Source organism: Melospiza georgiana, chromosome 28 (genome assembly GCF_028018845.1).
Source record: "Melospiza georgiana isolate bMelGeo1 chromosome 28, bMelGeo1.pri, whole genome shotgun sequence".
NCBI classification, from domain to species: domain Eukaryota; kingdom Metazoa; phylum Chordata; class Aves; order Passeriformes; family Passerellidae; genus Melospiza; species Melospiza georgiana.
The window spans coordinates 3,163,914-3,178,309 of NC_080457.1; the positions used below are offsets into that span (position 1 = coordinate 3,163,914).

A 14,396-nucleotide genomic window follows, 5' to 3' on the forward strand; every position below is an offset into this window, starting at 1 on the left:
CAGCTCCCGGCGGCGCGGCGGAAGTGACGTAGGTGTCCGGGTAAAAGCCGGGCGCTGCCTTCCCTTTGCCTTCCGGCCCAGCGCCATCGCAGCGGAGCCTCGGTGAGAGCGGGCGGGCGCGGCATCCGCCGCCATCCGCGGGGGTGGCGGCCGGGGCGAGGGTGGCGGGCTCGGGCTGACTGCCGGCTGCTGTCTCCGCAGAGATGGGGAAGTTCATGAAGCCGGGGAAGGTGGTGCTGGTGCTGGCCGGCCGCTACTCGGGGCGTAAGGCCGTCATCGTGAAGGTGAGCGCGGGGCTGGGCCGGCGGGGCCGGGGCGAGCGGGACACCGGGAGGGACGCACGGGCGCGGGTCCTCGGTGCCACCTCCACCGCCGCTCCTCGGTGCGATCGCCGCCACCACGGCCTGTTTGTTTCAGAACATCGACGATGGCACCTCGGACCGGCCGTACAGCCACGCCTTGGTGGCCGGCATCGATCGCTACCCGCGTAAGGTGACTGCTGCCATGGGCAAGAAAAAGATCGCAAAAAGGTCCAAGATCAAGTCTTTCGTGAAGGTTTACAACTACAACCACCTGATGCCCACCCGGTGAGTGCTGATACCGGCTGCTTTCGTGGTTCTTGTGTTTTCTGCTGAGCACCGAGAGTTATCAAGGCTGTCAATGCCGTGGCTGAATGAATGTGAGGCTCAGGCTCTGCAAAAATGGAGCTGGGGTCTGAGGCTGAGTGGAAATATTAATGAACTTTTGGGATGAGGCAGTTGGCTCTTATTTCAGCCACACTGATCTTCCCTTTGCTCAGGGGGTGTTAGAGACAGCTTTTGAGGGTACAGAGCTGGCAGAGCCATTTCTTACTGTGCCTCAGAGCTCTCAGAGCAGCTCCCAGGCACCACATGGAACAGAGCTGCATGTTCCTCAGAAAGGGTATGGCTCTGTTATAGGCTGAACTGAGACTGCTTTCGTGGCTTGGTGATTCCTCAGCTGAGGAGACTGTAGGAGCTGTAACTCCTTGTCTGGACATTAGAATGTGCTTGGTTTTCAGCCCTGTGCCAGGTGCCGTGCCCATTTTGAACTGTTCTGCTCTCTGCCAGGTATTCTGTGGACATTCCCCTGGACAAAACAGTGGTGAACAAGGACGTGTTCAGGGATCCCGCTCTGAAACGCAAAGCAAGACGTGAAGCCAAGGTGAAATTTGAGGAGAGGTGAGTTGGGAGTTCATCTGCTCAGTGTTGTTTGTGCTGTTACTGGTGTGAGGGGTTGGTGTTGCTGTGCTGCAGTCTGTGCTTTTCCAGGTTGGCACTTCCACCCTGGCTTCTTTGCGGGAGTGTTTGTTGAGTGTGTTTTTCTCACCTCTGTGTGTGTGCACCGTCGTGCCAGCACCTGTGGAGCCTTTCAGGTGCCACAGGATGATCTGACAAGGTGCTGCCAGTTCATCCTCTCTGTTATCACTGGGCTGGGTGGGCCAGAGCAGTGCTGATGCTTTGCTGGGGTTTCTGCTCTTTCTTGATGGGTTTCTGTTCAGAAGCTCCTTCAGAGGAAGGAGCTGTGTGGCCTCAGTGGGACACAGTGTCTCAGGCTGTTCTCCAAGGGCATCTCCCCCTGCCACACGAGGTTTCCAGTGGGATGGCTGTGTCCTGTGCTTGTACCCATTGGGGTGGAAACTGCCACAGTGCAGGTGTCTTTAAATTTGGAGCCTGGCAGTTCCTTCCCTTGGAATTTCAATATTTAAAGTGGGTTTGGTTGTAGCCCAGGCCATAGAGATGAGGTGAATTACCTCTGGGTGAATTAGGTGCTACATTCTGTCTGTCTGGGACAGCTCAGGTGCAGGTTTGGTGCTGTTACCTGCTCTTACACGGCCTTTAACCTGTGTGTTCTCTTTCAGGTACAAAACTGGCAAGAATAAGTGGTTCTTCCAGAAGCTGCGATTCTAAAGGTGTAACAAGGTTGCATCAATAAATGTTTATTAAAAACCACGCCTTTTTTGTTATTTAACAAACAAGCAGTGGCCTTTGTGGTGTGGTCATGCTTGCTCTGTGTCTCTACGAGCTGGGGAAGCCATTGCAGTCCAGGGGAGCAGGGGCTGGGTCGAGTTGTAAATCCAAGAGTGGGGCAGGAATGGACCAGTTTATATTTGGCAGCTGGTCCGTTCAGAAGAGTTTATTTCTATATTTTGTACCTGATCCATTTGGAAGAGTTTATTTCTATATTTTGTACCTGATCCATTTGGAAGAGTTTATGCCTATATTTACTAGCTGGTCCATTCAAAACAGTTTATTTCTATATTTAGTAGCTGGTCCGTTTGAAAGAGTTTATATTTAGTAACTGGTCTGTTTGGAAGAGTTAATTTCTATATTTAGTGGCTGGTCCGCTCAGTTTATTCCTATATTTACTAGCTGGTCCGTTTGGAAGATGTTATACTTAGTAGCTGGTCCGTGCGGAAGAGTTAATTTCTTTATTTACTGGCTGGTCCGTTCCTGGCAGCCCGGTGGGTGCTCGGAAGGCGAGCCAGGCGGGGCGGGGATGGAGGAAGAGGAGGAGGTGATGAGGCACCGGACGGGGCTGGGCGGGCCCCGCGTTCCGCCGCGGCCGGGGCTGCCCTCGGAGGGGCCGGGGCGGGGCGAGTTGGCGAAAACGAAAGCGAAAGGCGAGAGCGAGTCCCCGGTGGCACGGAGGGAGTAGGGAGAGCGGTGCCGGTGGGCAGGGCAGGGCTCCCCGCGGGACCGGGGATGGATTCGGAGGAGGTGAGGAAGAGCCGAGCCGCGGGGAGCGGCGGGCGGGGGGGGCGCAGCGCGGCTGAGACCCCTCCTGTCTTTAGGAATCCTTCGTCCGGCTGCAGGACGAGAGCCTGCAGAGCCCCGAGCAGCTCCGGCGGGAGATCGAGCGCTGCAAGGTGGGTCCGGCTGCTCCGAGAAGGGTTGGGCGGCCGCGTCCCAGCTGTGCGGGGCCCGCCCTGGCCCGGAGCTCGGGTGTTCTCTGGGAGTCAGAGGCGGCAGAGAGGAGCAATCCCCTGGAGGGAGAGTCTGTTCCAGGGCACAGCCTGTGCCGGGGCTGCCCGGCTGGTGGGGGAATGCAGTGTCGTCAGGGTCTTGCTGTGTGATGGTGCCTCTCACAGGAGCTTTACAGTGCTCTGGAGAAAGAATGTGCAAAGCTACAATCGGCCAAGGAAGCTGCAGAGCAAAGGACACAGGAGCTGAAGAAAGAAGAAGAACTTCATAAAGTTTTAGAGCAACAGCTGTCTTTAAATGGAGATGAAGAAAGAGCACGCCAGGTCAGTCAGTGTTCAGTGGGTGCCAGGGGCTGCAGGATGCAGGTCACTGCTCTGAGATCACTTGCCTGGGATCTGCTGGAGGTTTCATGGGGAACACAAGGCCTGTGCTGAGAAGTGAGGCAGTGCTGCAGCAAGGCAGGGCTATCCTCAAAGGAGAGGAGCCAGGACAGAGCTGCAGGCAGTCAAGAGCAGAATGGGCTGGAGCTGTGTGCCCAGGAACAGAAACGTGCTGCAGCCCTTTGTGTCCTGGTGTTCCCTACTTCCCATTCTGTCCTTACTTCCTTCTTTCCCTCCTTCCTTCTAGATTTTTACAATAAGGGAGGAGAACAAGAGACTGAGGCTGGAGAAGCAGGTTCTATACAATAAACTGGAAGAATTGAAGAAGAGGGTCTTCTGGAATGATCCTGTGCAGGTAACAGAGTGTGTGTGGGCACTTGGGTCTGCTGGCAAGGGCGCAAGCCTGGCTGGAGGAGCTGCAGGTGAATGCAGCTGGGCACTGTGTGATGACTGGAACAGCTCCTCTGCCAGAGCCAGGAGCTCTGGTCATGCTTTGGAATTCCAGGCACAGCCAGACACGAGGAGAGACTCTGCTGAGGTTCTCCAGCAGTTTATTTGAGCCATGAGCTTATTTCTAGTCCATGGATTGGCAGGGACATGCCCTGTGCAGGGTCCAGTCTCTTCCACGTGCTGTCTCTGCTTGTGCCTAGATACTGTCTGCCCTGCCAGAAAAGAAAATGATCTTTAAGGGACTCCCAGCAAACAAGGAGGACATGAACAAGCTGATGCTCATCCCACTGATCCGCTGCCCTCTGCCAGGGGGCTCAGCTCTCATCACCTTTGAGGAGGCAGAGGGTAAGTGTGAGAAGAGCACTGCTCTGGCCAGGTGTCCTCGATCACTTTGGAGCCTGCTCTGTGTCCCCTCCCTGTGCCAGAGTTTGGTGCTCCCCCTCTCCCTGCCTTGTGTGGGGCTGTGCCCCCTCCCCAGCACTTTTGCTGTCCTGGAAAGTGCTGGGCAGTCACTCCCCTGTGCTGGGGGCTCTCCCTGCCCACAGTGGCCCAGAGGATCATAGAGATGAAGGAGCACACGGTGGAGCTGAGCTGTGGGCAGCTGGAGGAGCTCGACCAGTGCAGAGTGAAAGTGCAGGCAGTGCCCATGGACATCCTGCTGCCATCTGCCCTGGAGGTAGGGCCCGTGGGTGCCCATGCCATGGGGGTGCCCTGGGCACGCTGCTCCCCCTGTCTGAGCCTGCCTCAACCAGGGCACTGCTCCCCTGAGCTCTGGGCCAGTCCTGCCCTGGCACTGACTGGCCGGTGCCACCCACAGATCAGGCTGACTCAGAGTAGCAGGAGCATCCTTGTGTCTGACCTGCCCAGCCTGAGCATCTCCAAGGAGGCACTGCTGGACAAGCTGGAGCTCTTCTTCAGCAAGACAAAGAATGGGGGCAGCGAGGTGGAGAGCAGAAATTTCCTGGAGGACTCCCAGCAGGTGGTGCTGACCTTCACACGGGATGGAGGTGCGTGGGGTGTGCTGAGCCTGGGTGGCTGGCAAGGGTGGAGCAGCCCAGCCTGCTCTGGAGGGAAATCTCAGAGTAGAGGAAGCTGTCTTTGAGGAACAGGGAAGATACAGTGAGCCCCAGGCTGTCCTGCCTCCCCCAAAACTGTGCTGGTGTGGGTGAGCTGAGCGATGAGCTGGGCAGTGTCAGCCTTGGTGCCTATGCCAGGGGCAGAACTTCTCCTGGAGCTGACCTGGGCAGCTCAGGGCTTTCCTCTCCATATGCAGTGGCAGAGCCGCTAATTGAAAGAGGACATATCCAGGTGCCCATTGGGAAAGGGAAATACAAAATCAAAATATCACCATACATGAGTGGAGACATCTCTAACCTGCAGGTAAGGGCATGAACCCCGTGAAAGCAGCTCCTCCCAGCCTGGGTGGAGGCAGCCCAGCTGAGGGGGCTCCTGAAGCCCCTCTCCCTGCGCTGCCCTGCACTCAACCCCTGCTCTGCCCAGCTCCAGCCCTCCCGCTGCCCCAGGACCGTCCTGCTGCTGGGCATCCCCGATGTGATGAGCGTGGAGTCCATGAGAGACGCCCTGGAGATCCACTTCCAGAAGGCCAGCCGCGGCGGCGGCGAGGTGGATGCGCTCGCCTACGTCCCAGCGGGGCGGACAGGGGTGGCCGTGTTCGTGGAGGACACTGCGGGCTAGTCCTGGCCAGATGCGGGCTGGTCCTGGCCAGATGCGGGCTGGTCCTGTCTCAGCCCGAGGCTGAGGAGCTCCGTGCGTCCGTTGACCCGCGGGCACGGGAGAAATTAAAAGTGTCTGTTGGAAGCACCCACCGTGTCTGTTGTGTTGGGGCCGGGCCGGGCGTTGCCTGCAGGGCCGGGGTGAGGCTGAACCCCCTCCCGGCCGAGCTCTGAGGGGCCGGGACGAAGCTGAGCCCTTCCCGGCCGTGCTCTGAGGGGCCCGGGCGAAGCTGAGCCCTTCCCGGCCGTGCTCTGAGGGGCCGGGACGAAGCTGAGCCCTTCCCGGCCGTGCTCTGAGGGGCCGCGGTGAAGCTGAACCCTTCCTGGCCGTGCTGTGAGGGGCCGGGGTGAGGCTGAACCCTTCCCCGGCGTGCTGTGAGGAGCCGGGGTGAGGCTGAGCCTTTCCCGGCCGCGCTCTGAGGGGCCAGGGCGAAGCTGAGCCCTGAGGAGCCGGGCCGCGCCCTCCCGCGGGCCCAGGGCGGAGCGGCTCCGCTTTCGCTTTCGTTTCCTCGCGGCGGAGGGGTCGGGGCGGTGGCCGGAGCTGTGGGAGCGGGCGGCGAGGCCGTGCCGGTGTGGCGGAGCCCGGGCAGCCGCCGCCGCGGGCATGGCGGGCCGCACGGTGCGGGTGCAGGGCTTCCCCGCCGAGCTGCCCCCCGACAGGGCGGCCGACAAGCTGACCATTCACTTCCTGCGCTCCCGCAACGGCGGCGGCGACATCGCCAACGTCCGGGTGCTGCCCGGCTCCCTGCCCTGCGCCCTCATCACCTTCGAGGCGCCGGAAGGTAACGCCCGCGGGACCCTCGGGGGCCTGGCCTGGCCCACCTTCCCCAGCCCCTCTGTGCCCTGTCCCACCACCCCCAACCCCACTCTTCCCTTTCCCACCATCCCCAGCTCCCCTCATCCCTCTCCCACCTGCCCCAGCCCCTCTGTGCCCTGTCCCACCACCCCCAACCCCACTCTTCCCTTTCCCACCATCCCCAGCTCCCCTCATCCCTGTCCCACCATCCCCAGCCCCTCTGTGCCCTGCCCCACCATCCCCTGCCCCTCTCTTTCTTGTCCCACCATCCCCAGCTCCTCTGTGCCCTGCCCCACCACCCCCTGCCCCTCTCTTTCTTGTCCCACCATCCCCAGCTCCTCTGTGCCCTGCCCCACCATCCCCTGCCCCTCTCTTCCTTGTCCCACCATCCCCAGCTCCCCTCATCCCTGCCCCACCATCCCCTGCCCCTCTCTTCCTTGTCCCACCACCCCCAGCCCCTCTGTGCCCTGTCCCACCATCCCCAGCCCCACTCTTCCCTGTGTGACCATCCCCAACCCTGACATTGCCTTGCCCACCCTCCCCTGTCCACCCATCCTCTGTCCTGCCCCTGTCTCACTGTCCCCAGCCCTACCATCCCTGTCCCACTGTCCCCCACCCCACTGCTGTCCCCTGGCTGGGCTGACAGAGGTCTGGGTGGCTTTTCCCACCAGTGGCCCAGAGGATCCTGCAGGTGAAGAACCACGTGCTGGCCATTGGGAAGACACAGTACCCACTGGAGGTGACGCCCCACGCTTCAGAGCTGAGCCCCAATGAGGTACTGAGGGATGTGGCAGCCCCAGCTGCTCCCACACAGACTCTGTGCCTGGCAGACAGCTTGAGAAGGGAGACCTCACTCTCTCCTTTCATCTTAATTACACTTAAATCCGTCCTCATTCATATTCAAATGAAGATTTTTTTTTTCCCCTGTGCTAATAGCACAGGGACAGGCAGGCAGGCTGTGCTCTCAGTCATCTGGCATTTGTGCCTGTCAGTTGGAGGGTAGTCAGGCTGGAAGAGAACAGGCACTTTTCCCCAGTCCATCTGGTGCCACACAGGGGATCCTGTTAATGCCTCTGCCGTGTCATCAGCTGGATTCACAGTGTATTATTCCTCTTTCCTTCTCAGGAAAGCCTAGCAAACAGACGTGCTGGTGTCTGGGGAGCACTGGAGAGTTCTTGCCTCTTCCTCCAGTCTCAAGGGACCGTGGCTGTAGCCATGTCTCATGTTTTCATATCTGAGCCCCCAAAACAGGGGCATGGGAATTAACCTGGCCTTGCAGACCTTTTTGCAAGCCTGTGGTGCTAAAACTGCTTGAAGATCTGGAGCTGAAGCTCTGCAAAGGCAAGAGAGCAACTGCATTTCAGATGCAAAACAATAGTGGATTTCTTGGGTTTGGGATTTTTGAAGAGCTCCCAGTGTGTAGAAATGTGGCCCTGTCTCTGTGCACTTCCCCCCTCCGATTCCTTGTTTGCAGAAAGCTTTTGACAAGTGCACAAGGTCAAGGAGTTGCTTAGTCTGGGTCTTTGGTCCTGTCTGTGTCAGGGTGCATCTCTTGAAAGCAGGATGCTGAGGGAGAGAGGTGGAAGAGTGTGTCACAGTAATGCAGGGCCACTTGCCTTCTGTGCCTCTGAAAGGGGCTGGTTTTGGTCCTTGCTCTCTCACTCCCTTGCTGTCTACTTGCAGATCTTCATACACGTGAGCATGACGATTGACTATGGCAAGCTGCCCACGGGCAAAACCCTCCTGAAGGACTTGCACAAAGAGTACAGCAATGTACACTTCAGCTTCGACTCCAAGAACATGCAGTGCATAGTGCAGGGCCCGTTCACTGAGCTGCAGACCTTCAGCAGAGACCTTCTCAGCAGCCTGAACCTCAAGAACCAGGCCAGTGGCCAGATCCTCCTGCCAGCTTCCAGCTGTGGGGCCAAGGAGATGGGAATGCCTGATCAGCAGCAAGTGCCTGACTCCACTGAGCCAGCCCAAGAGGCAGCAAAGCTGCCAGATTGCGACCAGGTGCAGGAAATGGCAGCTAAAGAACCATCACCTCAGAGCCCAGTGGGTGAGGAAGCTGTGGAACTTTTGGGGAAGCTGGAGGACTTTTCCCTCGCCGTGGACTCGGACATTTACTTGTACATGCAGAGGTTCTGTGCTGCTGAGTACCAGGGTGTGCTGCAGCAGCACCACGTGGATGTGGTGGATGTCAGTGGCGATGGCATTGCTGTGTTGTACCTCCAGCCATCTGGAGGAGTGTCTGGGGACACAGAGGCCTTGAGGCAGGCCCAGCTGGCCCTGCAGCAGCTCTACCAGCAGCTGGAGGCGAGCCTGCGCAAGGAGAAGATCGCTAAGAAAGGGCTGGGGATGGACAGCCAGGCACTCAGGGCTCTGACACGTGAGCTGCAGGAGCTGTATCCCCAGCTGCTCTGCCATGAGGACGTGAAGCAGCTTTATCTCGTTGGAAGCCTGGTTGATGTGTGCAAGGCCAAGCAGTTCCTTGAGGATTGTGTCACCAGGAGAAGTGCTGCGCGCACGGTTGACACGCTGAGCAGCTCCCAGCCCTCTGGCACCACAGAGGCTGCACCACTCCTGGGCAAACCTCCTGTGCATCCTTCACCCACAAGGCTCAGCCCAAGCAAGCAGGAGCAGAAAGGTGAGTTCAAGCTAGCTGCCAGCTTCAGCACCCTGAAAGCTGACAGGTCTCAGGCTGGCCAGGACCTCTTGGTGAGTCAGGACTCTCCAGCAGTGGCACAGGTGCAGCTTTCTGGGAAACATTCATTAGAGACAGATGTTCCTGGTCAGAGTGACCCAAGGGCACTGAGCCAGCAGTATCAGCCTCCCACCCCTATGGCAGATAAAGTTCTGGGGTCAGCAGCAGAGCCTCAGCAGAATGACCCCACAGAAAGGGACCATGTGGAAGGAGGTGCCAGACTCACAGGAGAAAAGGTGCTGATGCCTGTTGCAGGCAAAGAAAACAGCACTTTTCAGCATGCTGAGGACTCTAAAGGCTCAGGTCCCTTTGGGTACCACTCCCTTGCTGGCATCTACAGCAACTGTGATGTGACATGGACCCCTTTTGCTCTAGGCTGCAAACCCTCAGCATCCAGCCCTGTGCTGAGACGGTCCAACAGCTTCTCCCTGTCGAGGTCAAAGGAAAGCAGCAACTCTGGAGACATCAGCAGGGTGAGCGAGGAGATAAGCCTGGACACTCTGCAGTGGTTTTACCTGAAGGATGTGTGCCATGCTGCTATTGATGAGCTGTGCAGGGCCGGAGGGGTGCACATCTCGGAGCGCCACGCCGGCGACTGCACGGTGCTGATGCTGCAGGCAGAGGACAGGAGAAGGCTGCTCCAGGCTAAATGGAAGGTGGAAGATCTAGTGCAGAAGTGCCCTGACTTGGTGTGCCAGAGTGTGAGCTACTCAGAGCTTGCTGTCAGTGGGCCAGATGACAGTGACCTGAGTGAACTGTGCAGCCTCTTGCGGGGAAAATCCTTCCAGGTTGGACTCAGCAAAGACAAGTACAAGCTCTACCTTGCCTGCCCCAAGGAGATGCTGCCAGGAGTGAGTGAGGCCTTCCACATGTTTTCCTCTAGGAGGCTCTGTGCCATGAAGTCTTCATCCCTGTCTCCTGGACCAGAGAGTACAGGGAAACTGAGTGTCATCCAGCCAAGCAGAAGCCAGGACCCAGTGCTGGATGTGGCCCTTCCTGGTGGCCTGAGTTCCCCACAGCACCTGAACATCATCAATAAAATGGACTCTCCACATGTGCTCAGGGCTTCCTGGCTGCCAGAGGCTGAGGAAAAGGCGTCCCCCAGCCCTTGGAGGTACCAGCAGGCTTGGGGGCAGGAGGAAGCCAGGGGCTGTGTTGATTCTGGGGCTGGCAGACGAGGAAGCAGCCTGCTGAGCCTTGGCACAGGGGATAAGCAGAGCCCTCCTGGCCTGAGGGAGTTCCAGGAACAGCGCAAGACAAAACTGACCCTGGGGGAGCCCGACAGCCCCCGGCTGAAGCAAGTCTTGCCAGACAGGTTCCAGTTTGCAAGAGACAAGAGCAGAGGAGGCCACAACGAAGCAATGGGACAGCAGCACTGTCCAGTCCCTGCAGCTGATGAAACTCCTCACTCTATGCCCACCTGGCTACCCAGGGCTGTGGCTGCTGAGCCAGCACCAGCTGTGGCCCAACAGGCACCTGCAGCAGAGCCCACAGAGCAGGGAAGGGCCCAGCTCCCAGGGGGCAGGAGCAACGAGCAGGAGGAGCCTGAGCTCCCATCACAGCAGAGAAGAGAGCCCAGCCTTGGCCAGGAAAGCAGCACCATCCCTCTGGAGCAGTGTGATGCTTGCCAGGCCTCAGGGGTGACCTGCCAGGGCTCCTGTGGTCACGCCTTGTGCAGGACATGTTTTGCAGCAGACAGTTTGCAGCCAGCTTGCTGTGACTCCTCCTCAGATATGCCAAGCTGCAATATCCTGGGGACACTGAAGATCTCCTCCCTGTCCCAGAGCCTGCCTGGATTCTATCCGGACTCAACATTTCAGCTTGCTTACAACATCCCTGATGGAGTGCAGGGGGTAGGTACCACACAGAGCTTCCCCATCCCACTGCAGCCCACACAGAGAGGGCTGTCAGGGTGGCTGGGGGGGGAAAGAGCAGCCACAGCTCCCTGCCCCACAGAAAAATCGGCAGAGGTATTAACCTGTGAAAGGCAAAAAGCTCCACAGCAGGTTTTGGAGCAGCTTGCTGCTTCTCAAAAGCATGTGTGACCTCTGGTTTCAGTTGACAGTGACTGTCAGCCCATGGGGATCATGGTCATGAGTGTAGTTTTCAAGCTAGACAAACCTTAGAAATCCCCTCAGAGGCAAAGCATTCCAGCCATTGTTTAAAACGTCTTATTCCTGTTCCAAGGTTGGGGACCCTCGCCCAGGACACCCTTACAAAGGGGGGAATTTTTGTGCCTTCCTGCCTGAAAACACAGAAGGGGTGAAGATAGCAAAGCTGCTGAAGAGAGCGTTTGAATGTGGGCTGACATTCCAGATCAAGTCCTGCAATGGAGAGGAAAGAGTAACATGGGGCCCTATCCCCCACAAAACCTCCTGGGATGGAGGCAAAGCCAGGTATGGCCCAGCTCATCCCGAGCTTCTGGGTATGGTTGGGGATATTTTAGCAATGGGAGGAGGAGAACCAGGGGCTCCAGCTCAACAAATCCTGGCAGGGATGGCACAGTGGCAGAGTTGGTGCTTCCCTTTGCTTCAGCTTGCAGGGCAGCTGTGGCATGGCAGAGCAGCCCTGGCACTCTCCAGCTGGAGCAAATCCATCCCACAAATCCATCCCTAAGTGTTGTGTAAACCTGTAATTCCCCATGGACAGGAACTGTGGGCCCTGTTCACTTAGAGCCTGTGCTGGGTACAAGCTGCACCTGCAGGCTGCAGGACATCCCAGGGGCAGCAATTCCCCTCTCAGCCCCTCTGAAAGGGTGGGACAAAAATAAAGGGCTGCTTCCCACTGTGGTTTTGGCACAGCAGCAGGATTTACAGTGCTTCCTCTCTGCCCCACAGGAATGGCTACCCAGATGCCCAGTACCTCCATGAGGTTGGCACAGTCCTCAATAAACTGGGCCTTGTGTGATTCTCCCACAGCCTGTGGCTTCCCTTCACCTTCTTTTCCTGCTGAGAACTGCAGCTTCACAGAGACAGCTCAGGAAGAAGCAGGTGTTTGTTGAAAGAGCTCCTGCTTTCCCCACACGTAGCCAGAACTCTGCACTTTAGCAAAGAGCAGCACCTCTGTCCCTGCCCCATGCAGGCCTCAGTGCTTGCCAGAAACTCCAGCTCCTCTTGGATGCATGCCCTGAAATCACAGAGCTGATTGCAGCCTGAGTGAGCCCTGTTTGGCTTCCAGCAGCAGACACAAACCTGGGCAGGAGTTTGCATCTCATCCAGCCCCAGCTTCTGGAAGTTTCTTCCACCTCCTGCCACTACAGAGGTTCCAGCTCAGCTGCTGCCAGAGCTGGGGCTGGAGATGAGCTCTCCTTAGTGTCAGCTTTCAGGCCCCTGCTCTGAGGCCAGCAGGTGACCTGGGGCTCTCTTGAGGAGAACATTTAACAGCTTTCAGCAGCTGCCTCCTCCCAGGGACAGTCTCCATGCTGACAAATAAACAGGATTTATTCTCATGTTTGATGATGGCTGTTCATGCCTTGTCTTACCCTCAGCACAGGCACCCACTTCAGTCCCACCTGGCTACTGCCACACCCAGATATGAAGTGCAGAGCCCAGCTAAAGGCTTCACAAACAAACATCACCATGGCTGCCCTCAGGATGAGTGTCAGGAACAACACTCCAGCCAACAGTTGTTCCTGAGAGCAGAGGCATCTCCTCCTGCTGGAAGCATTACATTTTGTCAACTGAATCTGCTGTGGGCAGAGGGTTCACCACCACAGAAAGCTGAGCAGCACTGTGAAGGTTTTGTTATGCTTTAATTACCATTTGGAACACATAAGGCATATGGTAACATTTGACAGAGGAGCAGTACACATTGTAGTCATGTAAACAGCAGTGGCACAGTTGTCTTCTGTCCAACTCGGTTACACAAAAAAGCGAAATATATTTTTTAAACAAAAGATTTGCTATGTGTCTGTAGGATGAGCAGCACTCATATCACAAATCTGCAAATCAACACAACTCAGACAGTACAGACCAGACCATATGCTGCAAGAGGCTCACTCAGAGTCTAACACATTTCACATCATGCTCATGTACTACTTGCCAAAAACACTTTGCCAGCACGAGGGCTCAGCACACCAGAGGCTTCAGCAACTTGAGTGGATTCACACCTATGATAGCAGCTGTCAGCAGGCCAGAATCCTGCTCCAGCTGAAGCCTCACACACACAGTGCTTCTTACATCTCCCTGGTTAATCCATTCTAGTTTAATACAGGTGTCTGAAACAAATCCTAGAGCTGAACTCCTTCCCAGAGCACTGGGCAGGGCCACCTCTGCTCCCTTGCCCTCCTGCAGTCAGCAAGAGCAGCAGCACCAGGCTGGGAGCCACTGCAGCAATGACAGGAGAGGCACTGGCACCGAGCCCCCTGCAGCAGGCAGGGCTGGGGGTGCCTCCTCCACTCACCAACTCCTTACACTTCCACCTGCACTCCTCATGGCACAACCTTTGAGTCAAGACAATCAGTAAAATAAACATTAAATTGCACTTCTGGAATGGCACACATGATTAAGTACAGCAATCTCCCAGTTCCTCAGTAGCACAACTTTGCCCTAAACAAGCAACACTGAATGGAATGATTTTTATCCTAGGGTTTCATTTTGGTTTTTTTTTTTGCTTTGGTCCTTAGTACACAAACTGGCTGGTTAACTGGATTAAGACACTTGAAGTTGTTTTACACAGGTTTTATACTTAACTGGCCCATAAAAAAGAAAAGTAAAAAACCAAAACACAACCAACCACACCCACGTGGAGCAGAACTTTGAGCAGAGGGTTGCAAGGTTACATTTAATCTTGGTCTTCCTGTAGAAAACACTGTTGCTACCAAGAGACACAAAATAGTGCTGACCTGGAACAGGCAGTGACTGCTTGGCATTCCTGCCTTGATAAGGGCTTCAGGAATTTCTGCTTAGAAAGACATGTGAGCCCAAAAAGAGCCAGGAGCTAGGATTGTTTCTAAAGAGCCAAGGCTGGAGCAGCTGATAAAGCCTCACCCTGGAGCCAAACAGCTCTGCCCTGGGAAAGACAAGGGCTTTACAACAGATCTTATGGACTGGGGGGTACAGAAGCACTAGGTCAGCCCCAGAAAGGCTGGAACACCTGGGGAGAGAACAGCTAACTCATGGAAAGTCCAACAACATCACCAGAGTTCACAAAACAGAGCTAACAAGAGTCAAAACAGTGTTTTGGCAATACTTTGAAAGGCCAGAATGGAGAAGGCCCCAGTGACTTCTTAGTCATGTAGCAGAAGGCACCGAGATGCTGTTTGCTGTGGCACACAGGAGGCAGCAGGGCAGAGAGAGGGCTCTGAGGGCTCTGTGAGAGCCCTGCCACACTGCCTGACCCAAGGCCATCCATGTAAGGCACTGAGCACGAGACTGGCTCAGGAAAAAGCAG

At 56.6% G+C, this 14,396-nt stretch overlaps 3 protein-coding genes across 3 annotated transcripts; all 3 read left to right on the top strand.

Annotated features, from left to right (window-relative positions):
* Positions 1-10: 10 nt before the first annotated feature.
* RPL27 (ribosomal protein L27) lies at positions 11-1,970 on the top strand. Its single transcript, XM_058041936.1, has 5 exons — positions 11-102; positions 202-284; positions 418-587; positions 1,089-1,199; positions 1,880-1,970. Exons 2-5 carry the CDS (start codon positions 204-206, stop codon positions 1,926-1,928), a joined length of 411 nt encoding a protein of 136 aa, XP_057897919.1. The 5' UTR covers positions 11-102; positions 202-203; the 3' UTR covers positions 1,929-1,970.
* A 687-nt stretch (positions 1,971-2,657) lies between these two features.
* IFI35 (interferon induced protein 35) lies at positions 2,658-5,467 on the top strand. The gene is made up of 9 exons (XM_058041938.1): positions 2,658-2,738; positions 2,813-2,887; positions 3,110-3,265; positions 3,570-3,677; positions 3,973-4,117; positions 4,318-4,448; positions 4,590-4,779; positions 5,046-5,152; positions 5,273-5,467. The coding sequence occupies exons 1-9, from the start codon at positions 2,724-2,726 to the stop codon at positions 5,465-5,467; spliced, it is 1,122 nt and encodes a 373-aa protein (XP_057897921.1). The 5' UTR covers positions 2,658-2,723.
* Positions 5,468-6,109: 642 nt separating this feature from the next.
* LOC131094012 (uncharacterized) lies at positions 6,110-12,324 on the top strand. The gene is made up of 6 exons (XM_058041479.1): positions 6,110-6,287; positions 6,973-7,076; positions 7,985-8,671; positions 8,717-10,858; positions 11,193-11,401; positions 11,843-12,324. Exons 1-6 carry the CDS (start codon positions 6,110-6,112, stop codon positions 11,910-11,912), a joined length of 3,390 nt encoding a protein of 1,129 aa, XP_057897462.1. The 3' UTR covers positions 11,913-12,324.
* The last annotated feature ends 2,072 nt before the right edge of the window (positions 12,325-14,396 follow it).

Bases quoted from the DNA above. Each gene is read 5' to 3' on its own strand.
- RPL27 (XM_058041936.1), top strand. From the start codon at position 204: ATGGGGAAGTTCATGAAGCCGGGGAAGGTGGTGCTGGTGCTGGCCGGC. The intron at 285-417 runs GTGAGCGCGGGG...TGTTTGTTTCAG, and splicing joins GTAAGGCCGTCATCGTGAAG to AACATCGACGATGGCACCTC. The intron at 588-1,088 runs GTGAGTGCTGAT...GCTCTCTGCCAG, and splicing joins AACCACCTGATGCCCACCCG to GTATTCTGTGGACATTCCCC.
- IFI35 (XM_058041938.1), top strand. The intron at 2,888-3,109 runs GTGGGTCCGGCT...TGCCTCTCACAG, and splicing joins GGGAGATCGAGCGCTGCAAG to GAGCTTTACAGTGCTCTGGA. The intron at 4,118-4,317 runs GTAAGTGTGAGA...CCCTGCCCACAG, and splicing joins CACCTTTGAGGAGGCAGAGG to TGGCCCAGAGGATCATAGAG.
- LOC131094012 (XM_058041479.1), top strand. From the start codon at position 6,110: ATGGCGGGCCGCACGGTGCGGGTGCAGGGCTTCCCCGCCGAGCTGCCC. The intron at 6,288-6,972 runs GTAACGCCCGCG...TTTTCCCACCAG, and splicing joins CACCTTCGAGGCGCCGGAAG to TGGCCCAGAGGATCCTGCAG. The intron at 7,077-7,984 runs GTACTGAGGGAT...GTCTACTTGCAG, and splicing joins CAGAGCTGAGCCCCAATGAG to ATCTTCATACACGTGAGCAT.